Consider the following 21,547-nt stretch of genomic DNA (forward strand, 5'->3'; position numbering starts at 1 on the left):
AAACATAACAGTCAAAAAGGTAGGAAGTTTAGTTCACATGCTTTAACCCATGGTAATTTAGGCCACAGACAGATGTGCCTGTTCCATGTATTTTTGACGGGGTAATGTGGTCACCACACTGTTCAATCCAGATCATATGCTTGTGTCTTTAGGTTGAAAGAATTAGTACGTTAATTATATTCTTTCCCCTCCAAACTCTTGGGATACTGGGTATCTGCTTTAAAAAGCCAACATACCCAACATACCGTTACAGCTTTTGTTAAATTCTGAACACTTGTTAGAGGAGCCTGGGCCTTGTTACAGTTGCTAAACTATGATTGTAAATTTGTTTTTTAGGGGTTTTAGAAAGGTGCACTATAATTGGCTTACTTCATTTGTTTGCTTCATTGCCATATCCATGCAGAGTGAAAAGTAAGATATTTGAAAAGTAGTGATGTCAAATTATCAAAAAATGGAAATACTGGAAGTACAAACACTTACTTGAAAAGAGTATTTAAGTACAGTGATGAAGGCATGTACTTTGTGCTCTGTTACTGTCCACCAATATATATATATATATATATATATAAAGAAGCATGTTAATGAGATGGTAAGTGCTAAATAACATTTCTTGATATTTGTAAAAAGTCTAGAACATTGAGTTTTAAAAACTCTTTGCTACATATCAGTAATGTTGAGGCCCAGTAAACACTGCAGTGTTATAATGCAGCCTAAGGCTGGGTAATTGCACAGATTTTCCACCAGTTATAAATGGGTGAGACTGGTCTTAAAATAAGGCATTGCTTTCTAAAAATAACACATTTTCATTTCAGAGACATTATTTATCACATTATTTTTTCCTCTCAAAAGGCTCCCCCCTCTCTTTCTCTTTCTCGCCCACTCTAATGCAGTGGAGGGACTCTGGAGTCTGGGCTTGACTCGGTGCCTTGGCTTCAAATCAAGCATCGTTTTAATCCTTTTAAGCCTTTCATTCTAATGATTTATTTTTTGTGGGAAAAAACATAATGATCCTTTGAATTTTAATGACAGGCCTGCCTACTCAAGGATTCATTGTTTTGACTCTTTGGCCCTTACCTTTGCATGGAAACATGTCTGGAGGGAGGAGCTGTCGAAAGCTATCGGCCACTCTGCCTCTCCTCCTCCACCATAAGGGCCTGTCCACGTGCTCCTCTCCAAGCTGACAGAGACAGGATGCCTGCCATTCACCAATCAAAAGCCTTCACCAGGAAGGGTCTCCGTTAAAAAAGAACGGAGGAAGGGTGAACATAAGTGACAGACAGGGAAAAAAGGGAGATGGGAAGTCTCCACATTAGACACCGGGGATTAACACCATAAATTAAAGAGCCGCTTCTATAAAAGTGTCATTTCGCATGAGATGTGAGAGGTGTCAATAAGGCAGCCAACCTTTCGCCGAGCCACTCGGGGTGAGGCGTGGGTGGCTGGGCCAGGCCCTGATGATGAATTAGGTACAGTAACACCCCATAACCTTCCACCAGCCTCCCTCAGAGCCGCAGGCCACCAGATTGATGTTAAATGGATGGGAAAAAGAAGGGAAGAAAAAAGAAGCATCCATTTGAGCCTCACTCCGCTGACCTGCTGGAGCTGATTGTAACGGCTGAAGCCAACACTTAACACCAAGAATTCTCTAGCAATTCTTCTAAGGGCACCAGAGGTAGCTGGGTAGACCCAAACACGCTCAAAAGCAAAAATGTTTATTTATTTTTCTTAACAGAAACTTGTGTAGCTAAATGTATAAACATTCAATGCACAGATGTAGCACTAACTGAGAGTAAATGATGGTTCAAAAGGCTAGGATGCAAGCCTGCTGAATGAAGTTTAAAAATGCTTTTTTACAGTCTTTGTTTGTTGACATGCCCCGGGAGATCATGTTTTACAAGAAATTAGATTTATGTTCTGCTAAAAACTGAATCAGATGAATGCCACACTAGAGAAGAATGCTGTACTGCATTTGTCTACTTAACTTCCAAAAGGCATAGTGAGGTTTCTAATCAGAGGAAGCCATGCCTTAAGGAAACGTCGCACATCAGCATTACATTGTTTCAGTCTTTCGGTTGCTTATTCGCTGTCTTTGTCATTTCGTCTGATCAATGTCATGTTTACAAGGAGATAAAATATTCATATACTCTTCTCCATTGTTTTGTTTCATCAGCGCCTGCTTCAAAATGCTAATACGCACCACCGTGCTCGTTGAAATTACATATGGAGCTGCAGCGCTCCGTCCCACCCTTTTGTTTAGTTTCTGTCTGGCTCGAATTGAAATAAAGAGGAATTGTTGATTTTTCTTCCCCTTTTTGATAGTTATTTGTGTAATCTCATTCATAGTCTTTCCCCCTCCTTTGGGCCTGACTCTCTGGATTGCTTATAAAAGCCAGACAGGAAAATGGCACTAGTTTGACATAACTGTCAAAGTGTTCCAAAGCCGGGTGAATGGGAAACAATTTTCCCTCTAATGTTTATAAACATGTGGCCCTCCTGCGGAGATGGTGAAGAAAGAACCATAGCCTAGACGTCAGTGCGTGTGCATGTGCGTGTGCCCACACATTTGTGCTAGTGCGTGTGCGCTCAATACACTTGCATACGATAGTCTATGACTGTGGTATGTGAGAGCGTGTGTGAACATGCACGCAATCGTCCTTGCTCCTTTCATAAATATTTTATGTCCTTTCATGTCGAGGATGAAGGCAGGCTTGGGGAATAGGGAGGTGAAGTCATGTTTAATTAAGCTGTTCTGGCTCAGGAGCCGTCACTCAGAGCGCAGGTTAAAGATCCCTTCTGCTCCCGACCCCTTTCACACCTCACTTACCTGCGCCGCAGCGCGCCGCTCGCTAACGGGACAGAGTAATTACCTCCACTTGTCAAATATTCCCTTAGTAAAAGAGCTCGGAGCCGCCCGACTCCTCTCTCTCCAGCCAGAGGAGCAAGCAGACGAGGAGAGAGTGAAGCTCATATCACCCACAGACTCTCACAGAGGGCACCTTTAACACACCCCTCCCTCTCTCTCCCCACCCAGCCTATCAGAGTTCCAGACCGAGTACCAGGAGCTCTGGGATTGGCTGATGGACATGGAATCCATTGTGACGGACAGCCACGAGCTGATGATGTCAGAAGAGCAGCAGCACCATCTCTATAAGGTGAGCCTGTAAGACCAGAGTAAAAGACAGATACTAGCCTCAGCCATTACTAAGAGTTTGTCACCATCGACATCAACATTAAAGAAATACTCCAATGGTTTTCTCATCCCTATCTGCCACATCTATAGTATATGGTTGACACATAGACTTTTTCTCAGAGTATTTCAACAGCTGCCCATTGGCGACCGTTAAGTGTGTATGTTTAGGGAATGAGTTTTCTGTTCTTTTCTTAGTACAGCGGAACATACTGAAGTTACTGTCTATGGTAATTGACCATATGCTACAGATGCAGCACACAGAGATTATGTTGAAAAACACTGGACTATTCCTTTAACATCAGTATCTTTCTGTCCGTTCACAGGCCAAAAGCCTGACTCACACATCAACACTCTTCTTTAACATACTACAGTAAGGGCCAATGAAAAAAAGGAAAAAGGTATAGAGGAAAGAAAATGAAGAGGAGTAAATCTTTGGTGTTGGAAAAACCTGTACCTTTGTTACTTTTGCTGTACGTTTGAGTTACATTATACAATTGATAATGTATAATTACACTACTGCATAAGTAGTTACATAGTTACAGATTGCCAATGTTATGATATTAAAGGCTGTGTTAGGGTTAGGTGATATTAGCTAAAATAGTATACTGTGAAATTAAAATACCCTGATATTGCTTATCACTGTTGTCGGTACAAAGCCTTGTATGTTCTAAATGATAACTTCACAACTTTTAATGTAAGTCCATGGAACCAGACTTTCTTTTAAGTCATTTTGGGCAATTTCTTTTGGTCCATTCATCGTGAAATTTACACACAATATAAAAGGCAACATGTGTTTTCAAATTATGTCAATAAGTGAAAAACAACAAAAATGGAGATACAAGGTTTGTCCCAACAGCAGCGTTATGTTTAAATATAATGAGCATTGTCTCCGTCCCTGTTACCAAGCAGTTTGCTTTTAGCTTTTATTTCTATTTGTAGAATTTGTTGGTGTATCAGTTTTAAATCAGTTTCAATTCCACAAAAAAATAAATAAACAGTAAGTTTGCTTTCTAGAAGTTTGCTTTCTGTGTGATTAACATTTACAATACTGTGAAGCTTTAAAACTGTAAAGTTTTCCTTTTGTGTATTTTTCAGAGAAGAAATGGAACTAAATTTTTCATTCAAAACAAGCTGCACTCTTGAAAAATACCTCAAAAAACCCTCAAAGGTTCTTTAGTAAAGGCAGGAGTTCTTTGTACAACCACGAACACTTAAAGAACCAACGGAATGCATAAGTTGTTCTGTATATGGTCAAATTGTTCTTCTCTTTGATGAAAAACCAGTTGTATATTGTTCTTTTGAAGAAAAGAGTTTCACTATTGTTATGAGTTAAAGAATCGTTTTTCAGTACTATATAGGACCCAACACTCAGGAAGAATGATCTCTTTACCTTTATTAAGGCTAACTTATTAGTACAAACTGTACTGTTTTGACCTGTGTTACCATGATATTCTGGAAATAGAATGATATTTTATCAATATCACTCTCAATATCAATATCAGTCTCAGCTGTGTGAGAACAGAAATGCACATCTGCTTACAACCAGAAATGTGGTTTCAGTTAAAAATGTACTATCCGCTCTTTAGATAAATTTGTCTACATGTTTCATTGAGCTGTGAGTGGGTAATGATATTAAATAACAAAATGCTTTTGTTCCCACCACTGCAAATTCTAAGGCTTAACACGTTACAATAAGGACAAGGGAAAGAGAAAATGGGAAAAGATGGGTTCTAGGAGAGGGGAGGAACAAATAAATGAAAAGGAGCAAATCTTTGGGATTGGAAAAATCTCTGCTTGGGTTTGGCTGGTGATATTGCTTTTTTGCCAGCTTTCTGCCCTTCAGAAGCTCCATGTTACCACGGAAGGACAGAAAGAAAGGAAGAGCTAGACTGAGATAGAGTTACAGAGGAAGTGCATGCAGGGGAGTGAAGGAGATAGCGCCTCGTTTTACAGCCCGTATAGGCACCTTGTCTCAATGAATTTTTATTAGTGATAGATAAAGCAGGCCAGTATTGTGTTAGGTCAGTATATTTGCTCATGATTTAAACAAACTGATTTTGGGTCTGTGTATTGATTGCATGCCCACCTGCACTAATAAATATGTACTGTGCCTGTGAGTTTGTTATCGGTGTGTGCGAGTGTGTGCCGGGCGCTGGGTGGCGGGCCGTTATCGTCCTGGGCTGGGGGGATTGATTGGGAGCAGGTAGATGTGTGTGCGGAGCAGAGGCTTGTTTGCCCATGCTGAAGGGAAGAGGGGGAGATAGAGAGCTGCGCTTGCCGGAAGCCACGGCCCGTAAATCAGCCTCATTTAGGCTGCCTTTATTGGACCAATCCTGACACTCGTCATCCTGCCAATTGCTGGGAGCATATGGCATATTTCAAAAGAGCAGATTGTGAATCATAAAGAAATGAAATTAATAACCAGCTCGACTCGCTCTGGAAAGAACCGTAATGACAGGCAGCCTCCTCTTCCTCCGCCCTCCATCCTCCTCCTCCTCCTCCCTCCGTTCTCCATCTCTCCCTTTCTTTCTCCGAGCCGTCCGAGGTCGCCGCCAAGGTCAGAACTAATCTTCCTGCTCATCGGGCATAGTGACCCCACCATTAGTCATATCTTACAGTAAGAGAGAAAGCAGAGGAATATAATGCCTTTTCTTCTTTCTTTTATATGTCTGTGCGTCTCACTCTCTCACTCCCTGCAGCGCGACCCCTCTGACCGGCCCTCTCACAGATCACACCCATCCACGCCGGGTGACACTTTCACTAAAATGCTTGCCATTACACACAGTGCTGCTCATGTGAGCATGTATACAGAAAAACCATTAGCACTGTTAACCCATTCATCCACGCTTCTTCTATTCTTTCTGTACATTACTCTTACCACCATACATTTAGAGACTTTCTCTTTGTCCCCTTTAACTTGGTCAAATCTTCTCCCTCAGTAGTTACAGTGCATGCATGTTCACCTTCAGCATAGTAAAATGTATCAGCATGTGAAATTGGAGCTTTCTGTGTACTATATTGTTTTCTGTCACTGGACAAAAGAAAACAATACACTGCCTTTATTGTTGGGTGCACTGTGATTCTGAGTGAACATTTGGGCTCATTCAGAACTTATTCAGAAAATCCAGCATGCTGATTGACTTTCTAAAGCACATTCCATACTCCCGTTATTAACATCTTCGGTACATAACAGTAAATATACCCACTTTCTGCAATCCACACTTATTTCTGGCTTAAGTCATCATACTTTTAGTTTGTGTTTAAACGAAGGTATCAAAAAGGTATCAAAAATCATTTAAGAGTCATTACTGAAGTCAAGGTAAGAGTATCAGTACCAAAATATTTAAATGAGTAACATTGAGAACTGAATTCAGGTCACTAGGGGCTTATTATTGATTTGCTTCATCAGAGAAATAATAAAAAACAGTAGTATGAAGTGTGAAGTATTATTAATATTAATTTGTTCTCTTGCTGCAAACTACAGATTTTCAGCTTAGATAGATCTTTTTCTTGATTTATCAGTAAATGCAACAACGCTTAGAAATGATTAGTAGATTAACGATCTATCTTGTTTTAAAGCCAAAACTATCCTTTCTATAATTACTGATACAGAACTAAAATAAATACATATGCAAGTGTAAGAAAGACTGTAAGTTGCACAAACTAAAGAAGGTGTATAAAAAGAAAAGATCACGGTCAATTCTGTGTTTGGTCCATTTAGATGTCTTTGGTCTGTTTACATTAATATTTCAAGTAAACACACCAGTATTCAAATGAAATTAGAAATAAAGGCTCGAGGATAGAAGAATTCAGCACTTTTTGGGTTCATGGTGTATTATAAGAGCACAAAAACAACATTTTGTACCATTTTTATTGGTACTGGTATTTTTTTCTTTTAGGCAATCCAAAATCTGGAGGGGCTGTTTGAGTTTGGAGCTTAGTTAACCTGAGAGGTCATGTTTTTAGTCTTCTTTGTGCTATCTATATGGTTTCTGAGGGTTTTCACAACACTTACACCTGCTTAGAAGGAGGTGTAAATGTTGAGTACATACTAAGCTCAGTATAAAAACTAGTGCATGTGATGAAACCTGTTTTGATCTATTTTGATTTAGTAATGCATAACATGAAGAAATGAAAAACTTACTTCTGACTAGCTGATGTCTGAAGTTACGTACTAGGATGATTTGAAAAATCAGCTCACGTGGGCATGCTAGATCCAGGATATGGAGATAACTTGCCATATAATATGGTGTCAAGTCACTGGGAAGAATACAGGGCAAAAAGTTGTAGAGATGACATGATAGTCAGTAGTCAGACAGCAATCAGGTCCAGAGCTCGTTAGTTGCGTGTGTGAGAGTGTGTGTATGCTGCAGGCATCTGTGTGTACTTCACACAGTGGATACCTTTAGTGTTTACTGACAGCAGGATGAAATCTCTGTCTAATCTATCATGCTCTGATGCCCCTACTGCTCAAAGCTCCTTTTTACCGAAACTTTCTATCTCTGTTCACACACACACGCACGCACGCACGCACGCACGCACGCACGCACGCACACACACACACACACACACACACACACACACACACACACAAACACACTCGCACTCCTGCCCTGCAGAAATTCTTTCCTTTCACAAGCTTGTTGATCCAGAGAAAAGGTGTTGTAGTGCACTTTATTAGGCTTTTGGTATGTGTTTATGCATGTTATATCAAAAGGTTTGATCTTTTTCTTTCCTGGAGATGTAGAAGGCAAAGGTGTTCCCAAAAGGCCCTGCTTGTTCTCATTGAAGTGGTCTGTCAGAACCTCTAAATTGCAACTATATTTGCTTCTGAAACATTTTGTAAATATTTTATACGCCCCTATTGATGCCCATCGCTGCCACTTCCACAGAGAACTATCCACAGCCTGGGCAGCTCTGGACCATGATGAAAGTCTTAAATATAAAATGAAAAGCACAAATCAAGAGTAAATACATTTATTTGTGTAATTGTGCTTTAAGAATTCTCTTTAGTCTGAGTAGAGGAAAAGCAATAAACTGCTGTTGGGCTTTCTCAGAGTCCAGGCTGTAGCTGTGTTGAGATGTGTGAAAGGCGTGTGTACGTGTGTGTGCGACAGAGTGTACATTTATGGTTTCTGTACGTGTGTATGCAGTTTAATCTGCGTTATGTCTGACAGCGTGGCTTTGATGGTAGAATTACAGTGGTGGAGTGAATGCTTGAGACACGTTGCTGCTTTATGGATCTAGAGCAGGTGGTCTCATCAGTCTCATCACCACCACATACATACACCATCTCTCTCACTCTCACTTTGTGTCTCCCCTTCTCCCTCTTATCTGTCTTTCTCTCATATTTATTTCTCTCTCTCTCTCTCTCTGTTTCATGTCTTTCTTATATCTCTCATCTCTTTCTATATATAATCTCTCACACCTCTGTCTCTCTTATCTGTCTCATATATTTCTCATATTTCTCTGTATGTGGATCATTCTACCGAACTGGTTCAAATTGAAGAGTTGAAAAAACATTTCAAACTTTGAATTGACTTGGACTTTTGGGTGACCCAATACCTTAATAATGATGTTTTATTAAAAATGATTGAATATTCTTTTTATCACTACAAAAATAACCATAACAGCATGTAAACTGCCAAATGCCTCTGTAGTGACTGTTTCGGCAGTGACCACTTTAGCTAATTTTGAGCAGAACACAAAAAAATGCTATCCAGTACATGACCAGTAAACACAGCATTGTGCTCACATAAAATCATATATTTATTAAAACATAAAATGTTTACTTAATTGCAGGAAATATGTATTTTCATATCTCCATTTTTGTTCTTTGACAATTTGAAAATAACTGTTGCCCATTTTGTGTAAATTTCATGATGAAGGACCAAAAGAAATGGCCCCAAATTACTTGTAAAAATTTTCCATTTACTTATATTAATTACATTAATGTATTTCCTTTTCCTGTAAAGTTACCATTTTGGAGATATGAGGTTTTCTTCTGCCAACAGTAACACACAGACATGTATGTATATGTATATATATGTGTGTGTGTGAGTGTGTATATATATATATATATATATATATATATATATATATATATATATATATATAAGAACCTGAACACGCTATTAGCAGCAGCAGCAGACATAAATAGGGCTCTACACACACACATGCATGCACACACATAGATTAATATGCACTTTCTAATTTTGATTAAGTTTCATTAATATTTTAAATTCCCCTTGGCTTCTCAGTCTGTGGGCTGCAGTGTGTCTGTGTGTGTGTGGTGGGGTTTATGTTAGGTGGTTCAGGAAAAATGTCTCTGCCTCCATCTTCCTAAATAGGCTTCACCACAGTTACCACCTCAGTATCTGTTTAAGAGGCATTGATGGAGTCAGTTACCAGAGCAACCTGTTAAGGGGGGGGTCACTTCCAAAAGTAAACAAAAATGTTTCTTTCCTTGTTTTTTTTTTTTCTCTCTCTCAGGAAACTTGCAATTCATAAACTCTTCCTGTGCAGCCTGTGAGAGTTTATAGAACTTGGCAGGCAAAAAAGTGTTTTTGCTTGTCACGACCTCAAGAGTGTCAGCACTCAGGGTGAGAAAGTGTATGTATTAGAGCTGAGTGAAAGTGGTGTACCACCACTCAAATGTTTGGGTTCAATGTTTTCAACAATAAAAAACTAATTTTGTTGCAGATACATATAAATTCATGCTAATCTGTTAGTTCTGTAGTTGTGTGCAACATCACAGGTTTCACAAATTTACTAGAAAGCTGCAAGAAGATTTTGAAATTAAAGATTTGTCCAGAGTGATGAACAGAGCTGTAGATGATTCTAAAATGACTCTGAAAGCCATATAGCATATAGAATGTAATTTATGATTTTAGATCTAGTGCTGCTCCCAAAATACTCAAAAGAGTTAAATACAGTACATTAAATACACTAGTGTGTAGTTTATAATATTTAAATCTACATAAGTTATTACTATATATAAAATAACAAAAATATTAAGTTCTTGTCAAAGAATGTTAGTTCTTGTCAAATACTTGAGATTAGAGGTATAACACAAAAGAACACAGCTCAGCATAATATGACACACAACACTGCCACTACAAAGTACAGTATAACACAATACAACACAACACAGGACAGCACAACACAATACAGCACAGTACAACACAACCCAGAACAGTGCAACACGACAAAACACAGCACAGTGCAACACAACATGACCCAGCGCAGTGCAACACGACACAACACAGCACAGTGTAACACAACACAACACAACACAGTTCCCATAATCAGGCCCATCATCTGTGTGTGAGAGAAACACTTTGTGTACTGTGCCAGGGCTTCGGCACAAAGAACTCAGTGTTGGAACTGATGCTGCCTGCCTGCCTCTCTCTCTGTCTCTCTGTCTCTCTCTCTCTCTCTCCCCCATCTCTTTCTCTCTTTTTTTTTCTCTCCATATCTCTCTGTCTCTCGTTCATTTGCCATCTCTCAGTTAAAAAAAATATTTCTCTCTCTTTTTCTTCACCCATCTGTTTCTTTCTTTTTATTTCTCTTTTTTCTTTTTTCCTCTTCCTTTCTCTCTCCATGTCTTTATTTCACTTTCTCATGCTTTCTATATTTCACTCTGTCCACCTCACTTTATCTGCTCATCTCTTCTCTCACCCTCCTTCTCTCCAGGTCTTTCTTTCTATCTGGTTCTATTTGTGTTTCTCACTTCCTCTCTCCTCATCTCGCTCTCTTTGTCTACCTACATTTCTCTCTTACTTTCTGTCTCTGTTCTTCTCACTCTCACTCACTCACTCTGTCTGCTCTCTCTCGCTCTCTCTCTCTCTCTCTCTCCATGTATTTATCTCTTTCTCTCTCCCTCTTCTTTTCTCTCTCTCTCTGTATGTGTGTGCGTGTGAGACAGATGGCTGTTTATGATGAAATGGGATTTAAAAAAAAGGAGACATTCCACAGGGGAGAGATGCAACAAGCTCTAAGTCCTGTAGAGCAGGATGCAGGGTGAGAGATCACACTGTGGCGTGGCCTCTGAAAGAACTGATCCTGATCTGAGGCCAGTCTAACTCTCAGACACACACACACACACACACACACACACTCACACACACACACACACACACAATCAGAATTAGCACACAATAAAAGCCACAGCCTCTGCCTCCATCTAATAAATCAAGCCATTCTCACCAGACCCCTGCACAACTTCTGAGTGAGCGATTGATTCTGGTCCATGAAACGGCACTAAAAAAAAGAAAGAAAGAAAGAAAATGCTGTTTGTCAAGAGAGACAGTCACTCAGTCCTCATACAGCATGAATTATTGAAAGGGGGATGGTGGAGAAGGATGAGACAGGGAAAAAGAAACAGAGGGATGACAGGAGGTGTAGGAGCAGCCAAGGAGACATCACAGAAATGGACAGAGAGAGAGAGAGAGAGAGAGAGAGAAACAAACCGCAGCAGCTTGCTGTCTATCTACTAGATTCTGCTTTTCCAACATGGCTTTTCTTTCTCCTCATGTGGCTGCATGCCATGTTCCCCATTTGTTGCTGCCTTCACTCTTTAAAAGAGCTCATAGTCCAGTAGTGGATTGCTCAGAGGCCAGCCATATGTGTGTATGTTGCTTGGAACGGCCATAAACATGACTGCAGCTTTGGGAGCCTAACTACTGCTGTGTGATTCGTTAATTAAAGCAGATCTTCAGTTTTTGTCTGCGTTGTTCCCTCTTCTCAAGGTCATGGTTATAGCCCTCTCTACTCTGAACCTCCTGACCTTCTGAATAGCCTTATTAATAGAAACACTGAGCTCATATTCAAAGACTAAAGCCTGGTTCTTCCACAGATTCCTTAAAGTGATACTTTGGCCAAGAAGTATAATTTACACAGTTTCCCTTGTAGTCTGACTTGTAGTCAGTCAGCCATGACATGATTTGTACGTGAAGTTTTCTTCTTTAGCTAAGAGGCTAATGTAGCTAACAAGTGATGAAAGCTTAGACTCACCAGCAGCACATAAACTGCATGTGTGCTTGCCTCAAACTTGGATTGTTAACCAATATCAAATCTCTTTTTTGTCGCGTAGAAAGAAACAAACTATTTTTACTACTGTGTCTTTAAGACTGATCTGTATAAAATACCTCTGTTCTGATTGGCTGCCCTTTTGGGGAAGTCGTGGGCTGGAGGTTAATTGGCATATTAGTAACAGCAATAGTTTGTTAAACTAATACGAAAATCAGAGTATCTGAATACCTTCACTGTAGGGGCAGTCGTGGGCTGAAGCTTGGGGAACTGGCCCTGTGACTGGAAGGTTGCTGTTTCGATCCCCAGTGACTGAGGTGTCCTTGAGCAAGACACCTAACCGCCAATTGCTCCCCGGGCGCCATGGATAGGGCTGCCCACCGCTCCGGGCAAGTGTGCTCACAGCCTCCTAGTGTGTGTGTGTGTGTGTTCATAAGTGTGTATGTGGTGTTTCACTTCACGGATGCATTAAATGCAGAGGTGGGATTAAAAAGGTATCACTTAACTTTTGTGTCTCATTCAATAACAGTCCAGTGAACTCCTTATAACTTTAATATGGGCTGAGAGAGCTGAACTGCTGTAGGCTGTTTTTATGGACTGTATACAGAACCATGAACATTCAAAGAACCCTTTGCATGATTTAAGGTTTCTTTGCATTGTGAAAGCATTCTTCACACTGATGGATAGATGGATGCTGTAGATGGTTCTATATAGAATCTTTTTGAAAAGGGTTCTATATAGCACCCAAAAGTGTTTTAACAAGCTTGACGTCATAAAAATAAAAGAACCTTTTTGATGCTATTTAGAACCCTTTCAGAAAGGTTCTATATAGAGCCATCTACAGCACACTATCCATCAATTTGAAGAAGAACCATTTAATCATGGTTTAATCATGAGTGTTCATGGTTCTGTGAACCATATTCTTTACTAAAGATCCCTTGAAGAACCATCATTTTTAAGAATGCACACTGGCCTTGTAATATCAATGCATAACTCCAGTGTATAAAAAAAACAGACACCAAGCATTTATTTTACATTTAGGTTGAGAGAAAATTTATGAGTTTTTTTCCAAAACTATCAATGTAAGTGTTTATCTTTTGGGATCACAGGGGCATTAGTGTGAGTTGCTTAGAGGCGTGCTGGAGTTTAGATCAGGATTTGGCTGTTGAGTATCAAGGGTAGCGTGTGCAGTGTGTAGGCATGGTTTCTGTGGTATTGTGGTGTGCTGTGGTTGGATTTTGTTTAATTACAGCATTAACATACTCATTCCTCCAACCTCTCAGCACATTCTCACTCAAAGAAACACACACACACACACACAGACCACCAAATCTGTCACCATTTGACTTTGAGGAATAGGGGAAAATCAAGCTACACTGAGGGATGTGGCTGTCAAGAAATAGTTCCTGAGAAAAAGAAAAATTTGGTGTTCTCAGAATAATGGACTGACCACCCCAGTCCAGACCTCAACATCACTGAATGTGTTTATTTTCTTTGATTGATAAAAGGAAGGTATAGTAAAGGCAAAGTGTGGACATCATGATGATATTATATTTAGCTGTTAAGGCTTTTGTTAAATGTAATAATATATTTTTTCTATTAATTTTGTCTGATGCTGAAAAATGAATAACTCATTCTTAATGGCGGTGTTAACTGGAAAATAAGTAAATGAAGGGTGGCCTCTTGACTTTTACACAGTGCTGTATATGTGTTTGGGCATTACCATGCGTGTATATATGTGTAGTAATTTGTGTGTGTGTGTGTGTGTGTGTGTGTGTGTGTGAGCGTCCCACCTCCAAGTATCCCTCTCTCTCTCGGTGCATGGGGGATGAAACACGCTCCTCCTGGCTAAACCCAAATGAGCAATTAGACTAGACTGTAGGGCTGAGACTGAAGCAGATAATTCATGCGTGGGGCTAAAGACATGAGGAACAGGTGGACAGCAGCAGCACCAGCACAGCGGCCCTGGAGAAGAGCTCAGACCCTGACATGTACTTTAATATGTGGAGAGACAGAAGCGGAGGGATGCTCATTATCGATCCGCAACCGGCGCTTCATTCACTCCTCTTAAGTTAGATGTTGCCATAACAACACTTGAAAGGCGCAATTTAGCCAATCGGGTGGTGTTTGGAAGGGGCTCTCTCTCGGGGCAGCCCCAGTGATCTGTGTGGGGGGCTGGGTGGAACGGGGTGTAGTGTAGTAGTGAGTCATCAGTGTATCAGACAGGGCTGAAGACTTATTGGCCGTAATAGTGGAAATGGTGAAATAGTAGATTTTCGCAGAGATGTGGCAATGGTCATAATGATCTGTTTATGTTTATACAGATTTGGTTTTGATCTTTAATTCTCAGATTTGGAAGTGGATTAGAGAGTTTGGAAAGGAAGTATGTGTGTGCCAGCATGCCTCTGAGTGCTGGAAGGCTTGAAGACAGCCAGCTGGTCAAATATCTGTTTTGAGGTTTTTTTTCCCCCTATAGCTGAGAAGAGATAAGAGATTTTTTGCTTTTTTCCATAGGCCTATCACAGGCCTGTCAGCCAGTATGTTCCCCAAAACTAACAGAAGGGTGCACTACTCTGCTCCATCCACTAGATGGCACACTTTCATCCTGAGCACAGGAAGAGTGATGATGAGCAGGCTGGTACAAACAGACCCACACTTGCACACCTCCAATATTTGTAAGCAACCTTAGCGTTGTTAGTTCCCCTCAAAAACAGTCTAATTTAACATTAATTCTCTAACTAAGTGCCCTGTTGGTTTAGGGGATGTGAACAAGTGAGTGTGAGGGGATTCGGACCCTGGAGAGAATGAATGTGGGAGCAGATGGATATATTGTTGTCAGCAGTTCGGATGGAGCCCATTATGCCATATGCATAATTCACAAATACAAATATGGCTGTTGACAAGAGAAAAAGCATATCATTTACAAGTCTGTGCGGTGGGGCTAAATTCAGTGCAGGGAATTGGTTTGGAGATTAATTAACAAAGCATCCCCCCTTGCTTTCCTCATCTCATCAGCAGCATTTCACCGCCACTGCCCTGATGATTTCTGCACCACAGAGACCCACGTGTACAATCCAGCCTGAAATTATGGCTTTGATGCACTTTAGCATATTTTTGCACAGATATTCCCCTGTTGAGGGGGTTGTGGATGTTTTGGGGGTTTTTTTGGAACACAAACAACAGCAGAAAAGTGAAAAGGCACAGAAAGTGTAGAGTCTTAGCAGAAGAACTCAGGAGTGGCACACAATCAGTGCTTGGCAGAGTGAGTTACAGATTTGGATAATTTATTCTTTATGTGCCATGTCTGTACATACTGTTCTAGAAAAAAAAAAGCTTTAACTAGTACACACTGATGAACCAAAACATTATGAGCACCTGCCTAATATGCTGTTACTCTTCTGCGTGCTGCCAAAACAGCTCAGACTCGCTGATGCATATATTCTGCAACACCTCTAAAGGTGGTGTCTGGCACCAAGATGTTAGCAACAGATGCTTTAACTCCTGTAAGTTTTGAGGTAGAGCTGTTGGGATAGGACTTATTCCAGCACATCCTACACATGCTTGACTGGATTAAGATCTGGGGAATTTGGAGGCCAGGGAAACACCTTGAGCCTTTTGCCATGTTCCTCAAACTATTCCCGAACAAAGTGTGTAGTGCAGCAGGGTGCATTATACTGTGGTCTGCTATGATTGTGTAGTTGACATGTGTCTCAGTTGACATAGACATGAATGTCCAGACCCAGTTTTTCCCAGCAGAACATTGTCCAGAGCATCACACTCCCTCCCCTGGCTTGTCTTCTTCCCACAGTGCTTCCTTTTGCCATCACTTCCCCAGGTAAACTGAACACATGTAACTGGCCATCCATGTGATGTAAAAGAAAATGTACTGATGAGCCTTGGGCAGTCAACACCATGACCCTGTCGCCAGTTTCTGGTTTGCCTTTCTTTGGACCAGTGTCACTAGGTACTCACCACTGCTGAGCACTCCACAAGCCTTGCAGTCTCAAGGATGTGAGCAAGTTTTCTGGCCATAACGATTAGGTCTTTGGCAAAGTTACTCAGGACTCTTGACAGGGCAAAGTTAGTCAGGCCTGTTGACGGGGCAGTCGGGGGCTGGAGGTTAGTGAACCAGCCCTGTGACCGGAAGGTTGCCGGTTTGATCCCCTCGGCTGACAGTCCATGACTGAAGTGCCCTTGAGGAAGGCACCTAACCCCCAGTTGCTTCCCGGGCGCCATGGATAGGGCTGCCCACTGCTCACTGCCCACTGTGCTCACTGTCCCCTAGTGTGTGTGTTCACTAGTGTGCATGTATGTGGGTGTTTCACTGCATGGATGGGTTAAATGCAGAGGTCTAATTTCACAGTGACAAATGGTTCTCAATTCAATTCATTTCTCCTGCATCCAACACAAGAACTGACTGTTCACTTACGAAATAAGGTGGTTGGTATAGTCTTCTATGCTGTAGACTGAGATTCAATCCCTGCATAGGCAAACACCCTACACCGTACCCATAAAAATCCTTGGGCAACTACCCGAAAATTCGAACACTACCTTCGCCTACCTGTGTAAAATGATTATATTGTAAGTCGCTCTGGATAAGAGCGTCTGCCACATGCTAATGTAAATGTAAATGAGATAATCAACATTATTTGCTTCATCTGTGAGTGGTTATAATGCTTTGGCCCATTAATGTAGATCATTCACATTATGTTGGGATTCTTTACACTTTAAAAAAGGTTATTCACACTTACATAATGTTTATAAAATATTCTTTAAAGAACTATCCATTTAAAGGTTTTTTTATTGAACCAAAAGTGGTTCTCCTATGGCATCAAACTAAAGACCCTGTTCTTGTAGTATACATGGAGCTCTGTACTGTTGTACTGTGGATTATCCCCTCAACCCAGGGTTTCTTTACAAGACCATGTCTGTGAAACCTGCTCATGGCTTATGTCCTTGTCTGTCTTCCTTTGTCTATCTGTCTCCATGTATCTCTCTCTCCCTCTCTAAAAGTGCATTTCCCAGTAGCTAGGCAGTAGGGCTGCGGTATTAGCATGTTTGCCTTGAAGAAAGCACTGTGGGGCTTTGGGAAAGTTTACTCATATGAGTTGAAAGCAGTGAGGGGCGGGAGGGGGTGGTGCTCTAATTGTGAGCAAATACTCCCATGGCTTTGAGGCAGTAAGAGAGAGAAGAAAGACAGACAGAGAGAGAGAGAGAGAGAGAGAAGTGATGCAGATAGAGTGAGAGATAGAAAGCTGAAGCAGAACATACAGGCGCATGCTGTATCTGCCTCTGCTTCTCGGGGTCCATTCGCCTTTTTCCCTTCAATAGCAGTCATAATGGCATTTTAATGCAGTGATGTAATGTTGGCTTTGTGCAGTTGGAGCTGAGGAGGGGAGCGCTCCTCTCCTCTGTAGCGGATGGCAGGCAGAGCGTTGTGGCGTTGTCTTTCTCTCCTGTTGTTCTACTGGCTCCGCTCCAGGATGCTGGACAGGCCTCCACAGCAACGGACAGCTCTCCAGAAAAAGAGAGAGAGAGAAAAAGCTCCTCGCCCAATTTCCACTTTGTGTTCTCCCTCACTGCTGCTGTCGTTTTTTCTGTCACAGTGAAGAGCGAGAGAATAAAGACGCACACATGCACACACACACACACACACACACACACACACACACACACACACACACACACACACACACACACACAGACTGTAAACACAGTGGTATGCAAAAGTTTTAACATCCACGGTAAAACTACATGCTTTTTTTCAATTTGTAGGTGAAAATAAGTTAACACATCCTCCACAGGGAACAAACTTCAAACTGCTGAGTTTAATATTTTAATATATTGGGGGAAAAATTTTTAATTACCATAACTTTTGCATAGGCCACATTTTTTCCTCACGTTTTTTTTTCTCAATATGTTAAATTCTGCAAATAAATAGTAACTGTTTGTGGAGAATTGTGTCCTCTGTGGAGAATGTGTACTTATTTTCTCTTAGAAAATCAATAAAACATGTATATGTCTGTAATACATATTTAAGCAAATACCTGTTAAGTACCATTGTGGCTGTTCTCTCTGACTCTGGGTTGATTTTGAGAGCTGCTTTTGCTGAGCTGCACTTCTGTGGGGAAATGATTTCTTTGTAAATCAGCAAGGCCATGTAAGCAGGATATGGAATGGCCATGATGACTGAAAGTCCTTGAGTGGACAGCTTTCACAAACAAACAAAAAGACAAACATCACAATGCACATATTCACAGAAATGTAAATACTTGACTATTTTGAATATTCAGCCCAAGGTTTAGGAACAGAATCGGTTTGCTCTGTATATAGAGCCAATATCATATTGGTTCTATTAATGTTTCTGTTTTTACATTCCAACCCCCAACATAACATCCTTAAACAGGTTACAACAAAAGGAATAACTGTTAAATTCTGTTTCTCTTATATTGGCTGTATGTGACGTTGATCTGATTGAGTAGTAGGTTTGGAAAGACTTGGCAGTGGTGTTTGCATTGATCAGGGCACACATACAGTACTGTACTTCATTTATTTAATTTCCAGCCGTTATGTCTTCATTTTTCAGGAGGTATTTCAGGAGATTAAGGAAGATATTCTACTTGCATATAGAAGTCAACACTATGAGTCTGAAAGGATGTGTAGCTATCCTATGTGTAGCTAATGACAGAAAAGAACATGTGCAAATCCAACAAAGAAGCAGCTGGTGTTTTCAAAACAATGCACTGATCACCAATCGCTGAATTGAATGTGTTTGGGATTACTTTGATTGTGAGAAGCAGAAAATGTAACCAACTTCTAACACTGATCTTTGGAGATATTGAAAAATATTTCTGCAGGTTTTTTTGAAAAACTGAAAGCAAGTCCCTAAAAAAGAATGGAAACTGTAATAAAGGCAAAGAGGTTTTTTATGCTAGCAGAATTAGCCTAACAAGTGCAGTGTGTTAGTGATGATAGTGAAAAAAAGGTCAGAGACACAAAGACATAGCCAATGCTACTTTCTCCTCATCTCTCAAAATGCAGCGTGGCATGCATAAAAAGATACACTGAATGAAAGCATAAGACTGTTAATCTGAATATATTTAGATGTTTGAAGGTGTGACATAAAGAATAAAGCTAGTTCAAATTCTTTTTGTCAGAAAGAACATCTAGCATTATAAATCAGTAACAGAGACTGTTCCAGTGATATGATACTGTCAGTTTTGTTTTTATTTCTACAAAAATATTATTATAGCATACTGTCTCTGAACTGTTTTGAACTCCTGATTAGACTGAAAGTAATATGAGGAAATCTGTGGACTGCACTGAGCTTAGTAGTTAAATACCTCTGTAGGTCTGTATCTGTACAAACTAAATGTAGCTGCACTGTATATGTTGGTGATTCTGTGAGAGGATACATCTCAGCTAGTGCGTGTGTGTGTGTGTGTGTGTGTGTGTGTGTGATGTTCCCTTGCTCTGCTGTTGTGGAAAGCCCAAGGGAATTCCTGTCTCACCTGCTGTTTTGAGGGAGTCTGGAGAAACAGTTGCACAGTCCCCAGAGGAATGGAGAGATATAGCATTAAACGAGTGTGCTCCCTCCATCATCACATCTTGTGATGGGCCCGTCGCATTCAGCACTCCCTGCTGCATGTTCCCCTGTCACAAATCCTTGGAGAAAAGAAACAAAAAAACCCAGACAGATTTTATTTTCTATTTACTAACTGCATTACACATTTCACTGACTGCTTATGTAGTTGTATCTGGTGTGCTTTTATTACACTATACACATTGTTGCATAATTACTCTTATTGTATTTCATGGAAATTTGAAAGTAGTGTACAGTAAAGCTCAGCGATCTAATATCACGATACTTCAAGAAGTTTTCACGATTCATGACATATCACAATATATGTTTTTTTGGATTTCTGATAAGGTGGCACAGACAAAGTAATGCCATATTTAAAAATATCATCAGAAATTATGAATACAATGATTTATAGTTAATATTTCACATATTGAACTGCACTAAATTTAATAAAACAGGGCGACTTATGCATCAAACACACAATTAGGAAGTGTTTTTAAGCACTGACGATGTCCACAATGTGTTCAGAAAAGCATAATGTAGCACATTGTAAAGCATCATCATGATGATGATAAATATTGTCGTACTGTCTAGCCCTAGTATATGATATGATGTGTATTGCTCTTATTAGATGTATATTAGAGTGTTAAATCATATATTGCCTGAAGTTTCATGACGTTTCATAATGGATCTCGATGAACTTGTCTTATAGGTTGTGACCTGAATGTATGAAATGTAGAATTTCCTTAGCTTTACTTGGTCTTTTTAAATTCTGACTATTTGCACAGTTTAAACACTTAAAAATAACTTGTCACATGATTTTGCAAATGTGCAAGCCCGAAGACTCTTTTAAAGTCAAGGACCTTCACATAATATAATGTTCATATATAAAGGGTTGCGTCCCAAAACACATTATAGACCACTTCTTCTTGTTTTTCATGATATATGTTGTTGGAATGTGAAGTTGGAAGTGGGCATTAAACATATAAGAGATATCTAAGCTATATTTTATATTAATACCACCCTTATTAGAGAAATTAAAATGTCTTTTTCATTATGCATCAGATGGTATATTATATCCTAAACTGTTACCAGTGCATATACACCATTTTGGCATGAAACTCTTAATGTTTTCCTTTCTACCTATATTTTTTAAGAGAGTAGCACATCTTGTGGTATGAATTGTATTACAGATCCTCTATCTGCATGGACCACTTAACCAAAAGCATCCTCAACTACCCCCACACTAAATCCCCCCTCCCACCTCGCTCCCCCACACGGCATCTCTCCCAGCTCCTTTAAGGAGAGAGACGCACTCTGCGCATTTCAGCTCTACAATTAAAGTGAAAGGGCCGTGGTGTGGGGCAGAGACTCGTGGTGGCCGGCACTGCGCCATTCATCACCGGGCTTTTTACATTGACCTTGACACCCACTTCATTAGAATAAAGATTGTCTAGCATTTAGGTTACATTGTTCCCCTGCGCCCAGACCCCATGCAAATTCCCGCTCAGCCGTAGCGGCAGCGAGTCTGTCAGAGGTCATCTGCATTAAATGATTGCGGCTATTTTCTGACCGCTTCTTTTCATTCCGCTCATCCCAGCTTTTCTTCCTGATCTGCACAGGAGCACTGCCACTGCCACTGCCGCCCAGAGCCTCACAGAGCTAAGCCTGTTTTAGCTGAGGTTAGCCAGGAGAGCCAGGCTGGTCCATTTGGCAAACGGAATGTGGTAATGAAGTAACTATGG

General features: G+C 40.5%; 1 protein-coding gene across 2 annotated transcripts in view; it reads left to right on the forward strand.

Annotated features, from left to right (window-relative positions):
• akap6 (A kinase (PRKA) anchor protein 6) overlaps window positions 1-21,547 on the forward strand; it is a 144,028-nt gene that overhangs the window by 90,471 nt on the left and 32,010 nt on the right. For both annotated transcript variants that reach the window (XM_017699795.2, XM_017699796.2), the window contains exon 9: window positions 3,032-3,152. In XM_017699795.2, the coding sequence (XP_017555284.1) occupies window positions 3,032-3,152 (121 nt within the window). The remainder of the gene's footprint in view (window positions 1-3,031; window positions 3,153-21,547) is intronic.

Source organism: Pygocentrus nattereri, chromosome 10 (assembly GCF_015220715.1).
Source record: "Pygocentrus nattereri isolate fPygNat1 chromosome 10, fPygNat1.pri, whole genome shotgun sequence".
Lineage (NCBI taxonomy): Eukaryota > Metazoa > Chordata > Actinopteri > Characiformes > Serrasalmidae > Pygocentrus > Pygocentrus nattereri.